At 44.0% G+C, this 22,712-nt stretch overlaps 1 protein-coding gene across 8 annotated transcripts in view; it reads left to right on the plus strand.

The window, feature by feature from the left end:
• The window catches only part of DNAH11 (dynein axonemal heavy chain 11), a 302,015-nt gene that overhangs the window by 273,814 nt on the left and 5,489 nt on the right, over nt 1-22,712 (plus strand). For 7 of the 8 annotated variants that reach the window (XM_072650882.1, XM_072650884.1, XM_072650883.1 and 4 more), the window contains 6 exons: nt 1,192-1,419; nt 5,384-5,575; nt 12,662-12,781; nt 20,080-20,322; nt 21,777-21,959; nt 22,045-22,160. In XM_072650882.1, the coding sequence (XP_072506983.1) occupies nt 1,192-1,419; nt 5,384-5,575; nt 12,662-12,781; nt 20,080-20,322; nt 21,777-21,959; nt 22,045-22,160 (1,082 nt within the window). Of the gene's footprint in view, nt 1-1,191; nt 1,420-5,383; nt 5,576-12,661; nt 12,782-20,079; nt 20,323-21,776; nt 21,960-22,044; nt 22,161-22,712 lie in introns of those variants that run through there. The other variant, XR_011976511.1, reaches the window with a different exon arrangement.

A 22,712-nucleotide genomic window follows, 5' to 3' on the forward strand; every position in this document is an offset into this window, starting at 1 on the left:
GGGAGCCCAATGACCTAGGTTCAAAGTCTAGCTCTGCTCCGTCCTGTGCATATGACTTCAGGGAGGTATTCAGCCAGTCTGGACCTGTGTTTCCTCATCGGAAAAATGAATCACTTGCCCAAGGTCACTGCTCTTCCTTCAGTTTAATCTGATGTGGTGCCAGGGGAAGCCTCAGAGCTGAGCCTGAGTTCGAGTTATGATTCCAACACTCCCTGGCTGTATGATGAGGCATTCAACTTCTTTGAGATACAAGTTCCTTCTCTGTAAAATGGTGGTGCCAGTACTTAAGAGTGTCCTCCCAAGAAAGGGCCTTGGAATCCTTCAGGCACTCTAGATCCAGGCATCCTGCTTGGTCAGGCTTCCCCCAGCGTCTCTGCCAAGAAAATCCCAAATGGGATCACAGAGAGTTGAGCACAAGTGGGGCCTGCTCCTGTAGCATACACTGGACAGATATTTGCTGAATGACTTTATTTGTGCATAAAGGCAGCCTCTGGTGCCTTGGGCTAAATGCCATGAATCTGTTGTCTCTCACCTCCCATCACCAGCGCTCCCCCCAATACCTCCCTTCTAGGTCTCCCTTACGTCACCTTCCGGCATCCTAATGGTGGCTCCTTGGAGGGAGGGACCATCTTGTTTCCTTGTATTTGCTGCCCCAGCACTTAGCATGGGACCTACCATACAGTAAGCATTTAATAAATGCTCCATTTCTCTATTGAGGAATAGAGATGTTGCAAACCTAAGATTTCAATGCCTGCATGACCCTCAGATAATCTCCTCAGTGCCGGATGGGACATCAGAGGCCAACTCGTCCAAACCCCTCATTTCACAGTGGAGGAAAGGCATTAAAGCCTTATATCCAGGATCCCAGAGGCAGCAGCTAGCACAGTTCATTCCTCTGGGCCTCAATTTCCTCATTTGTAGAATGGAGAGGTTGGGCCAACTAGCCTCTGAAGACCCTTGACCCTATGAGGGGAAAAATGGAAAGAACCTTAGAGATCAGAGAGCTGAGTCCCCTCATTTTACAGATGAGGAAACTGAGGCACGAGTGGTGGTTCCAGAGTCCCAGAGAGAGAGTCAGGATTCAGATCCTGGTCTTCTGTCCCTAAGTTCAGTGTCCTTTCTGATATACCACAGTGCTTTTCTAACAAACATTTCCATCTCACCAAGAGTGAATGTCACCTTATTTTCTAGAACGTCCATTTGGTTGCCAAATGGCTGGGGACCTTGGAGAAACTTTTGGAGCGGCTTGGCCCAGAAAGCCACCAGGATTACAGGGTCTTCATGAGTGCAGAGCCAGCACCAACCTTTGAGGAACACAGCATCCCTCAAGGTCTTCTGGAGAACTCCATTAAAATAACCAACGAGCCCCCCACAGGCATGCTTGCCAACCTGCATGCAGCCCTCTACAATTTTGATCAGGTAGGAACACCGAAGGCTTCCTCCAGAGCCAAACTCTTTGCATCAGCCCTGCTATCTGTCTCTTACCTTTGCTGTTTGCAGAGGAATGAATTAAACTTGGAGGTTCTCATCTTCATTTTGCTATTTTCAGCAAGTTGGCTCCTTTTTTCCAAAGGTGAGCAAAGTCAGCCCATGAGAGAATCCCAAAATCCCTGATGCTGAGAAAGAGTGTACCCATTTCACAATGATGGCTGGTGTGTTTGGCACTGTGCTAAGCCCTCAGGACAAAAAAAAGGGCCAAAAGTACGATCTCTGCTCGCAAGGATTCTAATGGCAGAAACAGCATTTAAATAACTAGGTAAATACCTCAGAGGAAAGGAAGATCACTTTTTGAGAGTGATCTCTTGATTGTCTGTGAATTTAACCAGGTCAAAGAAGTCATGTTCCTGAGCACCTGAGAATTATGGTTCCATCTTATGCCATAATCAATCCATCAATCAACAGGCATTTATGAAGCACCTACTATATGCCAGGCACTCTGTTAGGCACCCCAAATATAAAGACAGAAATTAAACCATCCTCACCCTCAGTGCCCTTAGTTCAAAGTGGAAAGAACCATTTCTTGTAGGATGCTGCCAATATCCTATGCCCCGTTAGCCCTTGCACCTTTTTCTTCTAAAAGTTGCCAAAAAGAACTCATATTTTGGCTCTTCTCATATCCAGATGGCCCAATTTTCCCCATAAAAGGAGCCTAGATTTTGTCCACAAACTTATGCAGGAAGGAACAGGTAATTGCGCATGCAAAATGGATGGTGATGAGCACGAGGGCCACTGGAGACATGCTGCTACCAGGGCCATACTCATGAGACGGGTGAGCCTACTTCCAGGAACAAGGTGTCTCCTTGCTCAGTCTGCTTCAGGTTCTAGCTTTTAGTCCAAAGACACTTTCAGCTTGGGAAAGTGCTTGTTGACCTGTGGAATGGCAGGGGTACCCACCAGAAAGGTTTGTCACTGACTATGATGGTTCGGATTTAGGAGGATGAAAGATGGATATTATTCTGGTGGTTTTTAGCCCTGAAAAGTGGCCAGAAAAGAAAAAAAAAACGACCAAAGAAGTTCGGTACTTATAATAACATATAGACAACTAGGTGGTGGATTGGAGGGAGCACAGGTAATGTTGATTTGTGGCTTTGCAAGTCAATGTACACCCGTTTCTATTTGAGTCATTTATGCTGTATGGATTCTACTGTTGGTACTCTAGGGATTGAATTCATTCCTTTTTTACTTCAATATTTTATTTTTTTCAATTACTTGTACAAATGTTAACATTTCTTTGTGAAAATGTTTAGTTCATAATTCAGTCCCTTTCTCCTCTCCCCACTCATTTAGAAGGCAAGCAATTTGATATAGATTATACACACAATCATGAAAAAGTATTTCCATGTTAGTCATGTTGTGAAAGAAAACACAGGCAAAAAGAACCCCTCCAAACCCAAGAAAAATAAAATTTTAAAATAATATTTTTTGGTCTGCATTCAGAGTATATCAGTTCTTTCTCTGGATGTGGATAGCATTTTCCATCATGAGCTTTTTTGGAACTGTCTTACATCATGGTATTGCTGAGAATAGCTAAGCCATTCCCCAGTTGATCATCCTACAATGTTGCTGTTATTGTGTACAATGTTCTCCTGGTTCTGATCATTTCACTTATTCTCAGTTCATGTTGGTCTTTCCAAGTTTTTCAGAAATCAGCCTACTCATCATTCCTTATAGCACAGTAATATTCCATCACAATCATATACCATGACTTGTTCAGCCATTCCCCAGCTGATAGACATCCCCACCACAAAATGAGCTGCTATAAATACTTTTGTACACTCATGTCCTTTTCCTTTTTTTAATCTCTTTGGAATACCAACCTCATAGTAGTATTGCTGAGTTAAAAGGTACGTATAGCCCTTTAGGATTAGTTCCAAATTACTCTCCAGAATGGTTGAATCAGTTCACAACTTCATCAAACGATGCATTAGTGTCCTAATTTCCCTAAATTCTTTCCAACATTAAGTTTTTCCTTTTCTGCGGTATTAACCAATCTGATAGGTGTGAGGTAGTTTAATAGGTGTCAGTTGTTTAAATTTGCATTTCTCTAATCAACAATGATTTAAAACATTTTTTATGACTATGGATAGCTTTGATTTCTTCATCTGAAAGCTGTCGATTCATATTCTTTGACCATTTATAAAGTGGGGAATGACTTGTATTCTTATACATTTGACTCATTTTTCTACATATTTGAGAAATGAGGTCTTTATCAGAGATACTTGTTGCAAAACTGTTTTCCCAGTTTTATTTTCCTTCTTCCTTTTTTCCCTTGGCTACATTTGTTTTGTTTGTGAAAAATCTTTTTTTCACTGCTATAAAGGAGTTTATTCTATCCAGGAAGACAATATGAACATGTATAAGTATATGCAAAATACGCGTAAAATAAATACAAGGTAATTTATGTGGGGATGGAGGGAAGCAGGAGAAGTCAGGAAAGATTTCATCTTAAAAAGAGCAAATGAACATGTTTGAGGAAAATGCCAGGGCTTTTATCTTGCCTAAAATCTACTTAAATTTAGGATGCTTTCCCCTATTCTTTCTCGGTAAGTACTATACAGGTAATTTCACTATAACAAGACATATATATTCCCCCCCCCCCCAAAAAAAACCAATCATACTACTATGCAGAATCACACAATAGAAACCACAAGACTCACGGGGGAAATGGGGTTAGGGGCACAACGCTCAAAAACTTTGAAAAATCTTTTTAATTTAATGTAATCAAAATCATCCATTTTACATTCCATAATGCTCTGTTTACTCTTGTTTATCCATAGATCTGACAGGTAAACTATTCATGCTTTCTGTATTTGCTGATGCTGTCAACTTTTATGTTTAAATTATGTACCCATTTTGACCTCATCTTGGTATGAGGTGCGAGATGGTGGTCTATGTCTAGTGTCTTTCATACTTTTCCAGTTTTCTGCAGTTTTTGTCAGCTAGTGAATTCTTGTCTGGAAAGCTAAGTTTTTTGTGTTGACCAAACATTCGATTACTATGGACATTTGCTGCTGTGTTGTGTGTACCTAATCTATCTCACTGATCCACCAGTCTGTTTCTTAGGCAGCACCAGATAGTTTTTTTCCTTTTTCATGAACTCCCCTGATATTCTGGACCTTTTGTTCTTCCGGATAAATTTTGTTATTATTTTTTTTACTTGCTTGTCCTGGCTCTTTCCCCTCCAATATATTAAAAATTCTTTGAAAACAGACACTTTGATTTTTGGTTTTGTGTCCCCAACCCCAGCACAGCTCCTTGGCATGTAGTAGGCACTCAATAAAGTCTTGCTGACTTGAGTTGACAAAGGCAGATAATTTCTCATTCCGCTGACTCACTCAGATAATCACCATCCTCTTTTCTTAAGAGCATAGATCTGGAATGAGAGAGACCATCTTGTCCAGCCTCCTCATTTGGCACGTTAAGATCCAAGACTCAAGAGGTTACATGTCCCACTGTCACAGGTGTCCAAGATTCAAAATTCAGCCCTTGCCCCCTTGTCCTATGTTTCAAGGCAGATATCCTCGAGAAAGGCTTGTTGGTGAGCTTGTCACCTCTTCTTGTATAACTAGATACAGCATTTACAGAGTTTAAAAATATGCCAAACCATGTACTTATATGTGTGTGTGTGTGTGTGTGTTTGTGTGTGTGTGTGTGTGTGTATGATTCTGACCACATCTCTGGGAGGGAGGAGCTTTTATGGCTCCCAATTTGCAGATCAGGAAACAGGCTGAGTGAGGTAGGTTCATTGACTTGCCCAGAGTCATATGGTTATTAAGTGTCTGAATTATGTATCTTTGCTTCACCCTAGCCTAGAAAAATCCTAGCTGCAAGGTTGAGAAATTCTCAGGACCCTGCTCCAGCTTTTCCTTTTCCCTTCTTCTAGGACACCCTAGAATCATGCTCCAAGGACCAGGAATTTAAAAGCATCCTCTTCTCCCTGTGCTATTTCCATGCCTGTGTGGCTGGGAGGCTGAAGTTTGGACCCCAGGGCTGGAATAGGAGCTACCCTTTCAACCCTGGAGATCTCAACATCTGTGCCAACATCCTCTACAACTACTTAGAGGCTAATGCCACGGTAGGAGGGACTGGTCAATAAACCTTTTGGGGAAGAGTCGGGGAAGGGGGAGGGCTTCCTGTCAGTCACTGGATGTCCAGCCCACAAGCAGTTACTTTTCTTAGCAGCTGTGGAAGTACACAATCAGTCCCTGGGGGTGGGGAAATGAACCTGATCAAAGTTCTTCAGTTTTGGAGCCTTGAACTTCAGAATCTAGGTCAGACCAGTTCCACATAAGCAGCTAAGCAAAAAAAAGAGAAAAAAAATGTCCTTCATTATGTTAACAAAAACAGTGGTTTACATGTGCATATATGCCAAATTCATTAGGCAGGTAATGAAGCATTTGCACAAATGTAATTACAGACAGCAATCCTGACAGTCCATAACCCTGCATTAATAATCACTCCAATTAGTTCCGATGATGGAAGCAATTTACAGCACGTCACATGCATAAATAATGGTGTATTTCCTGCACGTGTCATTATTATGTATTAACGAGGCCACCTTGCTATGACTTTCTCAGGAACGTTCCTCTTGAGTTGGAGTTAAAGGTAAAGGAATGATTTCAGTGCAACATGGTGTCATGCTTTCTGGGTCAGGGCTGTGGGTGGGAATTGCTCACCAAGATCATGTACAAGGAAACGCTTCTTCTAAACCCAACAACTAGGTTAAAAAAGCAAGAACCCTGGCTTTGGAAGTGGTTGGTGTAGATTCCAATTCCAGTGTGGAGAGGTCACTTGGCCTCTCCTTGCCTCTGTCTTTTCATCTGTAAAATGGGAGTGTTGGACTAGATCCCATGTAAAATGCTTTTATTCAATGTGCACTATATGCAATGTACTGTTTTTTGGATTACAGCTGCCCCTTTCCCCAAAAAAAGGAAACAGTCCTCTCTTCAAGGAGCACAGGTTTCCTCCAAGACTCAGTTCAGGTTCTACCTTCTATATAAGACTTTTCCTATCCGGTGGGATCAGGAAAATCCCCAAATTACCTGATTTCCCTGGTTTACCTCAGGACTTAGCCCAAGTCTCACCTCCTAGAAGAGGCCTTCTCCAATACCCACCAGCTGTTGGAGACTTCCCAATGTGTCAGTTCTCAAGCATTAATTAAACACCATACTATGCACCAGGCAGTATGTCAAGCACTAGAAATACAAGGAAAGGGAAAGCCAGGTCCTGGTCTCAAGGACCTTCCATCTTAATGGGGTAGACCACATTCCAAGTGGCACGCAGGGTATATGTACAAACGAGTCTTCTTGTACAGAAAGCTCGCAGGAGCTGGAGCAGCCAGGTAGTATTGAGAGGAAGCACCTTCCTGACCAGCACAACAGCAACAGGTCACGGTTGAGCTGACTCTTCCAGGAAGCGAATAGATGTTAAGCCTCTTGAGGGCAGGGACTGTTCCATTTTTTTCCCTCTGAAATTACCTTCTATCTCCTCTGTAGAAGGGAACTAAACATTTATTAAGAGCCTACTATGTGCCAGATTTGGTGCTAAGTGCTTTTCTAATATGATCTTATTTGAACCTCATAGCACCCCTGAGAAGTGGGTGATATGGTTATATTCATTTTTCAGTGGCGAAAACTGGGGCTGGCCCAGGATCACACAGCTAGGAAGGGTGTGAGGCTGAATCTGAACTTAGCCCAGTGCTGTATTATCCACTGTGTCACCTACCTTGTATGTACCTAGTTGTCACCAATAGAAGGTACCCTCCTTGAGGGAGATAACTGCCTTTGTTTTGGTTGTTATGTTTTTGTTTTGTTGGTTTGTATTCCCAACATTTAGCAAAGTGTCTAACTAATATTAACAATAACCACAAGAACTAGCATTTATAAAGTGTCTTAAGGTTTGCAAAGTACTTTACAAATTTTATCTCATGTATACAGCCGGTGTTTGGTAAATGCTTAGTGATTGATTGAATGAATGATGTACACAGAGAAGTAAATATAAAACATTTATTTTAAGTAAATACTAGCTGTCCTCTAAAGTCCCTCTGTCATTTTGGGTACAATGTTTCTGGGTGTGCACAAAGACTCTTTTTTTAAAAAAAAATGTTTATTTATTTATTTTTGGTTTTCAACATTCATTTCCACAAAATTTTGAGTCCAAGCTTTCTCCCCATCTCTCCCCTCCTCTCACCCCAAAACACCTTGCATTCTGATTACCCGTTCCCCCAATCTGCCTTCACTTCTATCACACCCCTCCCTTCTTTATCCCCCTCTTTACTCTTTTCTTGTAAGGCAAGATAGATTTCTATACCCCATTGCCTGTATTTCTTATTTCCCAGTTGTGTGTAAGAACAATTCTAAACATTCATTCCTAAAACAATGAGTTTCAACTTTTCTCCCTTTCTCCTTCCCCACCCATCCCCACTGAGAAGGCAAGCAATTCAGTATAGCTATATATATGTAGCTTTGCAAGACTTCCATAATAGTCATGTTGTGCAAGACTAACTATATTTCCCTCCATCCTATCCTCTCCCCCATTAATTCTATTCTCTCTTGACTCTGTCCCTCCCCAAAAGTATTTACTTCTAATTACTCCCTCCTCCCATTGGTCTTCCCTTCTATCATCCCCCACACCCCACTTATCCCCTTCTCCCCTACTTTCTTGTAGTGTAAGACAGATTTTCATACCAAATTGATTGTGCATGTTATTCCCTCCTTAAGCCAAATGTGATGAGAGTAAGCTTCACTTTTTCCTTCTCACCTTCCTCCTTCCCCTTTCATTGAAAAAGCTTTTTCTTGCCTCTTTTATGAGAGACAGTTTGCCCCATTCCATTTCTCCCTTTCTCCTCCCAATAAATTCCTCTCTCATTTCTTAATTTTATTTTTTTTAGATATTGTCCCTTCCTGTTCAACTTACCCCTCTGTCTATATATGTATGTGTATAATCCCTCCAACTACCCAAATACTGAGAAAAGTTTCAATAGTTACAAATATGATCTTTTCATGTAGGAATGTAAACATTTCAACTTTAGTAAGTCCCTTGGGATTTCTCTTTCCTGTTTACCTTTTCATGCTTCTCTTGACTCTTGTGTTTGAAAGTCAGATTTTCTATTCAGCTCTAGTCTTTTCCTCAAGAATGATTGAAAGTCCTCTGTTTCATTGAATGACCATTTTCCCCCATGAAGTATTATACTCAGTTTTGCTGGGTAGGTGAATCTTGGTCTTAATCCTAATTTCTTTGACTTCTGGAATATCATATTCCAAGTCCTTCCATCCCTTAATGTAGAAGCTGCTAGATCTTGTGTTATCCTGATTGTATTTTGACTATACTCAAATTGTTTCTTTCTGGCTGCTTGCAATATTTTCTCCTTGCACTGGGAACTCTGGAATTTGGCTACACTATTCCTAGGAGTTTTTCTTTTCTCATGTCTTTCAGGTAGTAATCGGTGGATTCTTTCAATATTTATTTTACTCTCTGGTTCTAGAATATCAGGGCAGCTTTCCTCGATAATTTCATGAAAGATGATGTCTAGGCTCTTTTTTTGATCATGGCTTTCAGGTAGTCCCATAATTTTTAAATTGTCTCCCCTGGATCTATTTTTCCAAGTCGGTTGTTTTCCAATGAGATATTTCACATTATGTTCAATTTTTTCATTCTTTTGGCTTTGTTTTGTAATTTCTTGGTTTCTCATAAAGTCATTAGCTTCTATCTGTTCCATTCTAATTTTTAAAGAACTATTTCCTTCAGTGAGCTTTTGAACCTCCTTTTCCATTTGGCTAATTCTGCTTTTTAAAGCATTCCTCTCCTCATTGACTTTCTGGACCTCTCTTGCCATTTGAGTTAGTCTATTTTTAAGGGTGTTATTTTCTTCAGCATTTTTTGGGGTCTCACTTTTCTTGATTTTCTTACATCACTCTTGTTTCTCTTCCCAATTTTTCCTCTGCCACTCTTACTTGATTTTCAAAATCCTTCTTGAGCTCTTCCTCAGGCTGAGACCACTGCATATTTATTTTGGAGGTTTGGGATGCAGAAGCCTTGCCTTTATATCATGCTCTAATGGTATGCATTGTTCTTCCTTATCCAAAAGGATGGAAGAAAATACCTGTTCACCAAGAAAGTAATCTTCTATAGTCTTATTTTTTTCCCTTTTTTGGGCATTTTCCCAGCCAGTTACTTGACTTTTGAGTCCTTTGTCAAGAGCAAGGTATACTCTAGGGACCTGTAAGTTCTCAGTCCCTCCAAGGTGGCACAATCAAGGGAGAAGAGTTTACTCTTCTCCTGGCCTGAGCTCTGGTCTGGCAGCTACCACAAGCTTTTCTGCCCAGGATCTGCAAGTAGAGTTCCCTGTCCAGAGCCTCCACCAGCTCCACCACGTCAGCACTCTTCCTCTCCCCAGGACTACCAGTCCTGGCTGAGATTCAGATCAGCAGCTCAATTGCCCCAGGGTCTTTAGGTGGAGGGCTCCAAAAATGGACGTTGCCAGTGCAGTGGCTGCTGTTGGCAGGTCCAGATTGTGTTGGCTTCTCACCCAGGTGAAAGAGCTTTCTCACTGACCTTTGAAGTTGTCTTTGGCATTTTGGGTTGAACAATCTAGGAACTACAGCTGCTGCTGGGGATTCTGCCCCCTGAAACCTGCCTTGGTTCTGTTCCTGTCACACTGCATGGCCAAGGCTGGACTGGACTCTGCTCTGAGCCTGGTGCAATACACCTTTCCTGTCAGCCTTCCAGGCTGTCTTGGGCTGGAAATCTCCTTCACTCTGTCATTTTGTGGCTTCTGCTGCTCTAGAGTTTGTTTAGAGTCATTTTTTACAGGTATTTTATGGGCTATAGGGGAGAGCTTTTACAAGTCCATCCTTCTACTCTGCCATCTTGGCTCCATCCCCTCCTCCCCACAAAGAGCCCTTTTGTTGGATTCATTTAGGGGGAAAATGCCAGATAAAAAACCTAAGTCCTACAAAGAACAGATGTCTCCCTTGTTTACGACTAACATTTGAAGGTCATTCATTAGCCATTAGATCATAGGATCCCAGCATAAGAGCCAGGAGGGACCTTAGAACTTATCAAATCTAATCTCTCCTTTTGCAAATGAGTAAACTGAGGCCTGGAGGAGGGGAGGTCAGAAGATATCACAGGAAGCTAGGTGGGACTGCTAATACAATGTATGGCAGATTCCAAAAGACCTCAAGAAGCTGAAACATTGACCTTCCCTGAATAAGATGAAATTGAATAGGAATAAATGTAAAGTCTTAGAACTGGGTCCAAAATGTCATCCTGATGATGATCAATTAGATGACAGAATTAAAAATGATGAGCTGATTCAATGATTGGCTACCTCCATGTGAGTAATCATGTGGGACCAGTGAGGTCCCCAGAAGGCCAGTGCCTAGCCTAGTCACACAGTGAGTGGTAGAGCCAAATTTCCAATCCAGATCCACAACATCATAGCAGATGTGACTTGAGGACTTTATTTGACATTCAGGTCAAAGACAAGTGATTCCCTTGGGGAGCTACAGCACATGAGGACAGTCCATCTGGCAGGGCCATTCATTTTTTTCATCAACATTCTCCTCTGGAGCAAACTGGGGCAGCCAGGTGGCATCATACTGCATAGAGCCTGAAGTCAGGAATATTCTTCTTTCTGAGTTCAACTCCAGTTTAAGACATATACTAACTGTGTGACCCTGGGTAAATCATTTCATCCTATTTGTCTCAGTTTCCTCATCTGTAAAATGAGCTGGAGACAGAACTGGCAAACCATTCCAATATCTCTTCCAAGAAAACCCCAAATGGGGTCATGGAGTGTCAGACACAACTGAAAAACCATTGAAGCCAGAGGAAGCCAGCTTAAAAGGAAAGCTGCCTTTGAGGCTGCCAGATTCAGGTCTGTGGCAGCTTACAGAGCCATGCCAGAACCTAGTTGCCATAAAGCTTCTGCCTGTTCAGCTCCATCACATCACGTACCAAACGAAGGCTATAATTAAAATTTTACTTGCGCAGTTGGGAGGCCCCCATGGGCCCCAAGGGTAGAAAGACTCCTGTCTGGTAAAGCTTCATTGCAAACTGGCATGTTTTGCAAACCCGGGGGAAGCCAAAGGGTAAAGGAGAAAGCCTTCAAATCCCGCTAAGCCAAATACAGAGGAGAAGCTGTGATTTTTGAATAAAGCATAGTCCAGTCATTAATGGCAGCCCCACCTTCCCCCTGGGGGAGGCAGCATACAGTTAAGTCTGCAGTGAGGGGACCAACACTGATTATCCTTCTCAGACAGCTGAATGCTGAATCTATCCAAAGCCAAGCTGGGTTCATGAGTCCCCTGCCTCTTCTCTCTTAGAGGGCCAATGAGAAATATGGATGATTCTGTTCACTTGTGGCCTTTTCTGGTCTGCATCAGGCCTGAAACTGCCACACTGGCTTCCTGGTCAGAGAAAAAAAAACTTTTTCAGATGGCACACTCTTAATTCCAATCTGACCATGCAAATCCTTTTTAGAATGATGTAACAACCATTGGGATTTTGTAAGCTCCAAGGGTCATCAGTCTGAAGTTGGACAGGACCACGGAGGACAGTTCATTTTACAGATGAGGAAACTGAGGGTGAGAAAGGGAGAGTGAGGATCCTATGGTGAAACAGCAATTAAGTATCAGAGGTGAGATTCGAATCCAGGTCTTCTGACACCAGAGCCACAGGGATTCCCCATCTTGAGAGCGGAGATTCCTTCCATCAGAAGCATCTTACCACAGTCCCATAAGAGTTAAATTCCTGGGCCTCAGAAGGTTCAGGTCACATAACTAAGAAGAAACAGGGATGGAATTTGGACTCCAGTTGTTTGGACTGAGGCAAACCACTGCCTCTCAAGGCAGTAAACATTAAAATACCAGACCCACATGCTTTGAATACATGTGCATTGCATACACATGCTGCTTCAACTTTTCTGTAAAGGGTGCTTTGAAATCCTTTTCCTGAAGTATCACTTTGTGTAGGTGAGGTCTCCAAACCCTGATTCTCTTGGAACATGTCACAAATCCCTATCATGGGATTCTAGCTCCCAATTTGGAATGCTTTTGAGACCTCCAGGTATGCCTAATCCTTTCTAGAGGTGAGGCACATTTGCCTCTGCCTGTGGCCTTGCAGGGGGCTGATCTGTGACTTTCTGTGCTTGACCCAGGTCCCATGGGAAGATCTGCGTTATCTCTTTGGGGAAATCATGTATGGGGGCCACATCACAGACGACTGGGATCGCAAGTTGTGCCGGAGCTACTTAGAAGAATTCATGAGCCCCTCCATGGTAAGACTGCCTTCAGAGCTAGGATCCAGTTTGTGCAAAGCCTGCTCCTGAATGGAGATGGGCTTTCTTCTGACCTTGGGTTCCTAGTATTTTCTCACTTCTGGATTTGTCATGGAGATGGCTGTGCTGACAGGTTGTATCCCTATTCCTTGGTTGAAGGTAAGCCTCTTGACGACAAGCATTCTTCCTTCAGTTTCAGTTTAGTCCTTTCCTTGACACGTTGGTTTGGAGCTGTGGTTTCCTCAGTGTGGAGAACACCCTCCACATGGCCAGATTGCCACCTACTTCAAAATCCAGAGTCTTAATTGTCTGTGGGCATTCAGCAATTTGTACATCATGTATGTGTCCATGACAGGACTTGATTTTTGGGGGGGGACAGGGTCTCCCATCTCAGCCCGGCTGTTAGGGTAGCAGTCACTCACTGGGAGAACCCACTGTTGAATTGACCTGGTATATGGTCCATCCCACCTTAGGCTGCCTGAGAGCTCACCATATTGGGGCTGGACTTTGTGTGGACACCCAGTCTGGTTGGGGAGAGGACCATGTTTACTAAATACCTACTATGTGCAGACACTGTGCTAAGTGCTTTACGTTGTGATCTCATTTGATCCTCACAACAACCTTGGGAGGTAGGTGCCGTTATTATCCCCATATTACAGTGGAGGAAACTGAAGGAGGCAGAGGATAAGTGATTCACATAGCTAGTATCTGAGGTTGGATTTGAACTTGTTTCCCTGACAGTGAGGCCAGCTCTCAATATGCTGGACACACTGCCTCTTTGCCTTGTATGTGACAAGCATGTAACAAATGTGCAATAGCTTGAACTGGAACTAGGAAGATATTTGCTTGTACAATGATTTCTTTTCTAGCCCAAAGGGTCCAGTAACCAAGTCATGAAAGTCTGTTTTCCTCTAACTGGGAAGCTGAAAGGAACAGATATTCCATTCTCTCTGACTCTTATAAAACTCCAGGCTAGGATCATTCATGGCCATTTCTAGGTGTAAGAGGGGTCCCTTCTGGGAGACCCAAAATTATGTCTGTGCTCTTTCCCCTCCATGCTAATCTCACAGCCCCTGCCTCTCAGTGTTATACAGCTGCTTGTGCCCGGTACACTCCAGTTTACGTGCCTGCTCTGCCAGGGGACCACCAGGATTCTCCCAGGCATTAACAACCTTCCCTCACCAGTTCACATAATATATTTTGTTTTCTTTAGTGAACTTATTATGTAATAATGTGTGTTGTGATCATCTGAGTTTCTGTTTCGTACACATACACACACACACACACACACACACACACAGCCATACCAATCAAACAAACTCCATGAGAATCATTGAAGTTTAGAGTAGACTCCCCAAAACCATCTGTTCCAACCCATGTATGAAGGACTCCCTGCTGTAGCTGACCTGGCAAGGAGGGGGCAAGGAGGAATAACGTCACCTCCCAAGGCAGCCCCTCCCATGAGGCAGCTTTCATCATCAGGAAGTTTTTCTTGACTTGGAAATGAAATTACAACTTTGCTACTTTCACACACTGCTTCATTGACTCCCCCCCAGGATCACCCCCAGGACAAATCGAATCCTTCCTCCATAGACAGCCCTTCAAAGGCAACGACCAAACTTTGTCCAACCCTCTACCTCCACCAGGCACCTTGAAATGCTTTCACCAAATTAGGATCTTAATAAGCGTTTGCTAAATGGATGCCTAGCATTCTCAAGGTTTTAATTGTGTGAAAAATAGCTGCAAAAAAATAATTTTTATTATTTCAGACATACTGGATTTTCCTAATTTTCCTGAAAATGTTCTACTAGAAATGCATTTAGTAATTGCAACTTGAACTCCCAGCAAGTTACCTTCAAAAACTCCAATTCAATCCCATGGATATTTTTAAACACCTACTATGTGCTCAGCACTGTACAAGACAGAAGCAGGACAATGCTTGCCCCCAAGCAGCTTCTGTTCTGCTGAAGGAACAGAACCGTAAATAATACAATATTCCAAACAACAACTATTTGGAAATTCAAAATACATGAAAATAGCTTCATTGTCTCATTCCAAAATAGCAGCCTCTGTGTGTGTGCGTGTGTGTGTGTGTGTGTTTCACAGACATACACAGAGAGTCCACTATTTTGGAATAGGACAGTGAAGCCATTTTCCATGCAGTTTAGATTATATGTAACCACACACACACACACACACACACACACACACTCACACACTCACATGTATGTATGTATTTTTTCCTTCAGTAAAATTGATGGCGCTAAATACCTCTTAGTGGGGGCTGTATAGAAAAGCTCTTGTCTCCCTTCTAACTGCTGTCATGGGCCAGCCCCCAGCTCCCAATCTTTCAGTCTTTCCTCAGTCCTAATGAACAGGATTGTACATGTCAGAAAGCCACTTTCAATATAGCTCGATTGGAAATCACTCCTCAGAAGGGGCCTGGGAGCAGGTTACCATGGAGACAAGAAGGATAAACAGGGCTGTGTGTCTGACCTCCAGCAAGGCTGATTTCTCCAAATGATGGTGGAGGTCAGGGGGGCTGCAGGAGAAGCTCACGTGGCTGTTTTGTCTTCCTATCTGGCCTGTGGATAAATGGAGAATGAGGGCTGCCAAACGAGGTGGTCCATTAACCTTTGTCCACCTTGTCGCTGGCATCCCAGTGATTGCCAGTGCTGTGGCAGGGACAGGACTGAGGGGCATCACTGGTGTGGGGATGCCCTTTAGAAATACAGGAGCCCAGACTCCCAGACAGACCTTCAAGAGGGGTCCTTGCTAACTGGCCACATCCTCCTGACACTCAAAAGGCTGTGCCCCCGTTGGATCCCCAGGCTCAGGCTGACTTGCAGGAAAGATGTTGTCAGAGCGCCTCATCACTTGTCAGTGATCGCCACCACAGATACTGCCCTAGGGTTCTGAGGTTTGTCGAACATTTTTACATACATGCAGAGCTGTAATTAGGACAGGATGACTTCCTTTGGGTTTTTTTCCCTCAGTATCTGGCACAGTGCCTGGTATATTAACTGTGATTTCAGTGAGATAGAGAACCCCCTGACTTCCCACTGACCAGTGTTCCACACCCAGCAGCGGTCACTTCAGATGGTGCATCTGTCAGAGAAGAGTGAGGTGGGGATGGAGCAGGCATTGAGCCCCAGCTTCCTCCCCTTCCCAAATCATTCCCAAACCAAGCCAGCTACACTCTCGACATCCTCCTTAACTCCTTCCTGGAAGACACCCAAAGTTCTGCTGGGGGAGCTCTGGCTTGATCCAGCTTCCACATCACTTTCCAGTCATTTCAAAAGCAGTCGACATTCACATACCTCATGCTCCTCATGTGCTGCCTTCCAAACTGGAATGTAAGCTATGAAGGCAGGCACTCTTACTTAGTACAGTGCCTAACACCAAGAAGTCACCTAGGAAATAATTGTTCATACACTGTATTGCCAGTTCAAGGGAGTCACCTAGTTCATAAGCATTTCTTAAATGCCTACAACACTGTGCTAAGCATCGGGGACCAAGGAGAAGCAGGAGACAGTCCCTAACCCCAGGGCAGCTGGTGGAGAGAAGCTGGAGTCTAGAGTCAGGAAGACCTGGACACTGGTTGTGAGCAGTGCCCCAGGCAACGAAGATTGGCAGCTGGTGCTGATCTGGATTGTTTGAGGAAATGGCTTATATTTGTGAAATCCCATGTCCATCAGAGAGGTAGGGAGGGAGAAAGGAGAGAGAGGGGGGGTAAAGGGCAGGGTAAGGCAGGGGCCAGGGGAGGGAATAAGAAGGGCAGAAGGAAAAGGAGAGAGAGAAGGAGGGGAGAGACAAGGAGAGGGAGAGAGAAGAGGTGGGAAAGGGGAGGGGAGAGAGAGGGGGAGAGGAGCAGAAGGAGAAGGAGGAGAGAGAACAAGAGAGAAGAGAGAGGGAGGGGGAGAGAAGAGGGAGAACGAACCACCACCCCACCCCACCCCCAGCTGACCAGCACCCTGCCTTGCATACAGTACTCAGTCAAAAGTAGCTGGTTGATTGACTGAATTGGATTACATTCAACTAAACTCTGAGCTGATGTGTAGCTTTGAACTGGTGTGTGCACTTTAAATCCCCACCCACCCCCCCACCCCCAATTATCTTATCTGATCTTGAATCTTGCCCGATATTAACTTGGCTTGCTTTATCTGAATATTTCTTGCATTGGAATAGTGGAGCTCTAAGCCCCTTCTGAGGCTATAATCCTCTGATCCTAGCAGAGCTTGAAGGCTAAAGACAGGCAGTGACATAAGCTCACAAGTAACTAATCACATTTTTAACATGCTAAGTACTTGGGAAAGGCTCCAACAGAATGGCAAAAACAAAAAACAGCCCTCGATTCTGATGGATAAGAACTTGGTTTGATTTGGTGTCAAGGAACAGGGAGCTTGGGAGGCAAGCTCCCTCGTTTGCTCCTGGTCCTTTCCACCTGTGGCATGTGGGGTCCTCGGCTCACCTCCCTTCCCTGCACAAATCCGAGACTCCCAAGACATTCACTGTTGCTTGTAGAGGAATTTCTGCATCTGCATGTCTCTTCCCTTCTTCATACTGTCCCCCTCCCACCTGTGCTTCAAACCTGCTCCCCTCTGCTTGTTATGAGGAAGGGGTGCTGGCGTCCAACTCTCATACTCTCTGAGTCTGTGATACCTCCTCATGTGGAAGGCCAACACTCTGAGGGCAAGAACCATGGTTTATGTTTCTTTTAAATCCTCTGGATAGCCCACTGCCAAAGACAGAGTAATACTTGGCATTTCTAGAGAGCTTTCATGTTCGCATGCACATTATCTCGTTGGGGCTCAAATTTCTATGGGCATTACTAACCCCATTTTACAGATGAGAACACTGAGGATCAGGGAGGTTGCCCAGGGTCACACTGTTGATATACATACATACATATATACATACATGTACATATATCTGCATGTATGTATACACATGTACACGCATATCCCAAGAGGTAGAATTTGAACCTGGGCCTTCCTAAATCCAAGCTCAGTGCTCTATCCACTATACCATGCTGCCTTACAGATAAGTATCCCCTAATCCCTGTGTGATCGTAAGCAGGTCGATGCTCAGTTTGCTCATCTGTAAAATGAAGGGACGGGAGAATGTAATCTCCTTGGAGGCAAAAATGTTTGGGTTTTGTGGGCTGAGTTCAGGGCCTTGCTCAGAGGATAGCAGATGCACTGAGTCCTAAGAAACTTGTTTTCATTAATAGGATAAATTTGTAATTAGTTTTATTAATTTTTCATGTAAACAAATGCTTCTGAAGTGTTTAGAAAGGTCTGTTTAATATTTCAAGCTTTATAGACTGAAACTTCCTCAAATGATTACAAATTCTAATGGACAGAGTCTGAATTAATGGCATTTGGGGGCCCTTAATAATCACCTGACCTTTTGAGTTAAGGATTCCCATTTGATAACTTCTCAAAATTAACATTATCATGCTTAATAGTCTTTCTGCTGACACTGAAACAAAATCACATAGATACGACTCTTCCATGGCTTACATTGAAATTAAACCTTTGTGTGTTTAATTTAGAATCTGATAGAGCTCTCTGAAACTGAGAATTTAAATTTTTCATTTTGTACCTTATTTCCTAGCACATATTACAGAACTTAGCAGAATCAAGAGTGAATTTTAAACCTATTTTTGACTTGCTTTCTTAAGATTGCTACTGTTGCCACTCCAAATGTCTGGCTGGATTTAAAATCTTGAACATTTCTTAAACCTATCTTTCTGTGTTAAGCTGGGATATACTCTCTCCTAACACAGGTTGAGTGCCCTGAGGACAGCTACTCCTTCCCCTTTCATGGTTCTAGGAGTGGTCCAGAGGATCTGCAGATAATTTTCTAGTACTCTGGCTGATGAGCCCCTATCTAATGTGTCTCCTAATGTCATTTAGCCAGTTAACATCAGTTAGCTTTTTCAAAAGGTATTTTCTAAAAAGGTATAGCAAGGACCATGTACAACATCCCCCTAAACCAGGGACATAGTGTCCCCTCTACACACCCACATGGTCCCAAGAGAGTAGGATCAAACTTAAGTGATTGCTACAACCTCCCCACCCCCCCCCCCCAAAAAAAATAGGGGAGGAATACTCCCTTCTATGGGGAATTCTTTTCTGCCTACAAGGAGTCCCTCAAAAGGTCACTGCTGAGTGTGGGACAGCCAATGGTTGAATCACTCCCTAGCTTACAAGCTAGGACACAAAGTCTCTGTTGTAGGGTCAGTTCACTCTTAGGCTGAGTGGTCAAGCAATCACTCAGGGCTGGTTATTCATTAGACTCAGCTACTGCTACTACTGACTTCAGCTGTGGAGGGGACCTTTGTTGGCCATCTGACCTGCTCAAGGTCACAAGGCCAGACCTGGACTCTTTTATCTCTGATAAGTGTTCATCACAGATCAGGAAAGAAAAGCCACAAAAGAAATAAATAATGGAGTGATGCCTTCATGGCCACAAGATGCCCCAGTGGGCAATAGACAGCAGATTACTCTGCTTTCTTACCCAGAGACCCATGGCCCTTCTCCTTACCTGAATGTCCCCAGAAAAGAGAGCTTTCCCATTCATGCAAGCCTTAGAGCCAATTTTTTGAAAAAAGTTCATTCTCAGGCAGTAAACCAACAGGAGACAATCTGAGAGTAGTTGGAAGCAGGGAGGGGAAGAAACCTGGACCTGGAGTCAGGGAGAACTAAGTGCAGATCTGGCCTCACTTACAGGACAAGTATGACCCTGGGGAAGTCACTTCCCCCAAATGGGGATAATGAGAGCACCTACTTTCCAGGGATGTAATGAGGATAAAAGGGGGTAATGACCCCTGGTGAAGGACAGCCTGAAGAAAGGAGACATGGGGACAGATATGAGAGCTGGAATCAATCGGACCCAGCAAATGTTTGTTATTCTTATCATTAAGAATAATCACTGCCATTTCTATAATAAAGTTTTACAAATATCATCTCATTTTGTGCTCACAGCAACCCTGGGAGGTAGCAGCTATTATTATCCTCATTTTACAGATGAGGAAATTGAGGTTGTCAGGTTAAATGACTTCCTCAGGGTCCCTATGGCTAGTGTCTGAAACAAGATTCAGACTCAGGTCTTTCAAACTCCCAGGTCGAGCTATCCATCTATTAGGCTCCCTAGGCTGGATGTGCTGAATGAGGGCGGGCTTAGGGTCCTACCCACTCCACAGTCAGGAATCAGGGCAGGACATTAGTGGAGGAGGAAGGGCACAGATTGCCTGAGATTTGGATTAACCCCCTTTCTTCCTATGGCTGAAGTTCGAAGGTGAGCTCCTGCTGGCCCCAGGCTTCCCAGCTCCGCTCACCCTGGACTACGCTGGCTACCACCAGTACATAGAAGAAGCACTGCCTCCCGAAAGCCCGGTGTTGTATGGCCTCCATCCCAACGCTGAAATTGGATTCCTGACCGTGACTTCAAATAGTCTCTTTAGAGTCCTGTTGGAGATGCAGCCCAGGAATCTACTGATCAATGAAGAGCTGGCCCAGTCCACGGAGGAAAAGGTACAGCATGCATTCATTAACCCTACTGGCTGGCCTTAACCTGCTTCTTTCAGCCTCTTGCTGGGGAGACAGAAATGTCCAACTTCGTTTTTCCTGCTTTTGAGGACATGGCAAATTTTAAAATTGTAATAGGAAATTAACATTTTCTCCACCCAATTATTCCCCTTTCCCTCTTACAGTTACTTATATAAAATTGTAACTGACCAATGGATGGGCTATTGTCTGAGTGACTAGCTATAGGCCAAGCTCAGTGCTGGGGACAGCAGATAGAATGTCAGCCTTGGAGTCAGGGAGACACGAGTTCAAATCCTGTCTCAGATATTTGCTAGCTCTGTCCCCAGGCAAGTAAAATTGACTTTTGGGGCCCAAATGTAAAAGTTTACATTTGCCTGTCAGGAGACTTTGGGATCCTGTTTCTTTCACCCGCTGATGACCTATGTCTTCTCATTTGGTGCCACTGGCAAATGGGAGGAGGGTGCTAATCAATACTTTTATCCAAATAATTAAGAAAATATTAAGCAGCACAGTCTCTGGGGCACTCCACTGGAGACCCCATTCTAGGGCTATACCAGACAAACTTCTCTTTGGGTCTGGGTGTTCAACCAGTTCTTGTTCAGTTGTGTCCAATTCGTCATGAGCCCATGGACTCACTGTCCAAGGGGTTTTCTTGGAAAAGATACTGGAGTGGTTTGCCATTTCCCTCCCCAGTTTTATGCAGACAGGAGTTAAGTAACTTGCCCAGGGTCACCCAGTATCTGGTGTTTCTGACTCCAGGCCCTTATCTACTGCTCTTATCTACTGCACCACCCAGCTTCCCCACCTCTGGGTACACCTAATGTGCTCTCATCTACCCCTGTCTCCATCTTGTCCAATCTGAGTAAACTCTGATCTTTAGCATCTTTCCAATTTCTCATGGAGTGGGCCCATCTAAGAGAGAAAGAAGAGCCTGCTATGACCTTTTTCAGTCCCTGAGGACATGCTGACTTGGTAACCATTGTTTCTTTCCAACCATTAGATGTTAAGTAAGGCCATTGCTAGGGTGAATGACCAGGGCTTTGCCTCTGAGGACTCAACACTGAGTTATTGGGGAAAAAAAGATTCCATGTGCAGGTATGGGGAAGCAGACCACCATTAATAATCGCTTATTGGGGAGTCCCCAGAACTAAGGCAGATTTCTCAAGACCTGGTCATGCTACCATTTTCTGACAAGCTCACTTGTCAGGAATGCTATTAGAACTTAGCAAGCCCTTGGACAAAGTCTCTTGGGCTCCACACTACCATAACTCATGACCCTTCCCAGGCTACAGGCAGTCATCCTTCTAGCAAGCATCAAAGGTAAGGTTTGAACCCAGGCTCTCCTGCCTCAGCACCTAGCACTCTGCCTCCCCACAAGGCCCTGATTCTAGGAAAGCTCAATCTGGGTGCTCCGGAACTCTTGATGTTTCTGATTTAAGGTTAAGGCTATTCTGGATGACATCTTGGAGAAGCTTCCTGAAGAGTTTGACATGGCAGAGATCATGCAGAAAACCCCACTGCGCAGCCCCTATGTCCTTGTGTGTTTCCAAGAGTGTGAGCGGATGAACCTCCTCCTGCAGGAGATCCGTGGGTCACTGCGGCAGCTGGACCTTGGCCTAAAGGTAAGCAGAAGGGACTGGAGCTAGGGTGGGCCTGGCCTTCTATGGGTCTGCTCACCAGGCTGCTCCCTTCTCTCCCCCACTGCAGGGTGAGCTCATGATGTCTCCTGATATGGAAGCCTGGCAGACAGCGCTGAATTACGACACTGTGCCCGACACCTGGCTCCGGCTGGCCTATCCCTCCACCTATGGCCTTGCCCAGTGGTGAGTGGCCCCAGGGCCCACCTTCATGGCCCAGATACTCTGAGGTTTGAGTCCCCTTACTGTCATTCAGAATTACAAGGGGGTGAGCCCAGAGGATTAAAGATAAAAGTGATGCCCCTCAGATACTGACCAGAACATTCCTATCTGGCCACGACCAGCGGGGAGTTTATTTTGTGAGACTTTGCTGTTTTATTAGGAGTTTGATTTATTTTTACTTTTTAATTCAGTTGTTGAGGGGAAAGGAAAAAAGCTAATCAATGTTTATACAAATTTAAAAAAAAAAAACAAAAATGGGAAACACTGATAGATTAAATTTGGGAGGAATCATGTCAGATACCTGCTGGGCCACCATGACGGCTTCCCTCTGAGTTCCCTTGGTCTTATCTTCCTGACTGACAAAAGCCACAGAGGCCTTTCCTTGGTGCTCTGATGGTCTCTCTTGTGAACCCCCACTGCCAGTGTAGACCAACCTTCTCATCTTCTAAGATATCGGGGGTCCAGAAAGGTTGAGAGACTTACCCAAAGGCACCCAGGTAATTAAGAGCAGAAGGA

This window comes from Notamacropus eugenii, chromosome 3 (genome assembly GCF_028372415.1).
Source record: "Notamacropus eugenii isolate mMacEug1 chromosome 3, mMacEug1.pri_v2, whole genome shotgun sequence".
Taxonomy (NCBI): domain Eukaryota; kingdom Metazoa; phylum Chordata; class Mammalia; order Diprotodontia; family Macropodidae; genus Notamacropus; species Notamacropus eugenii.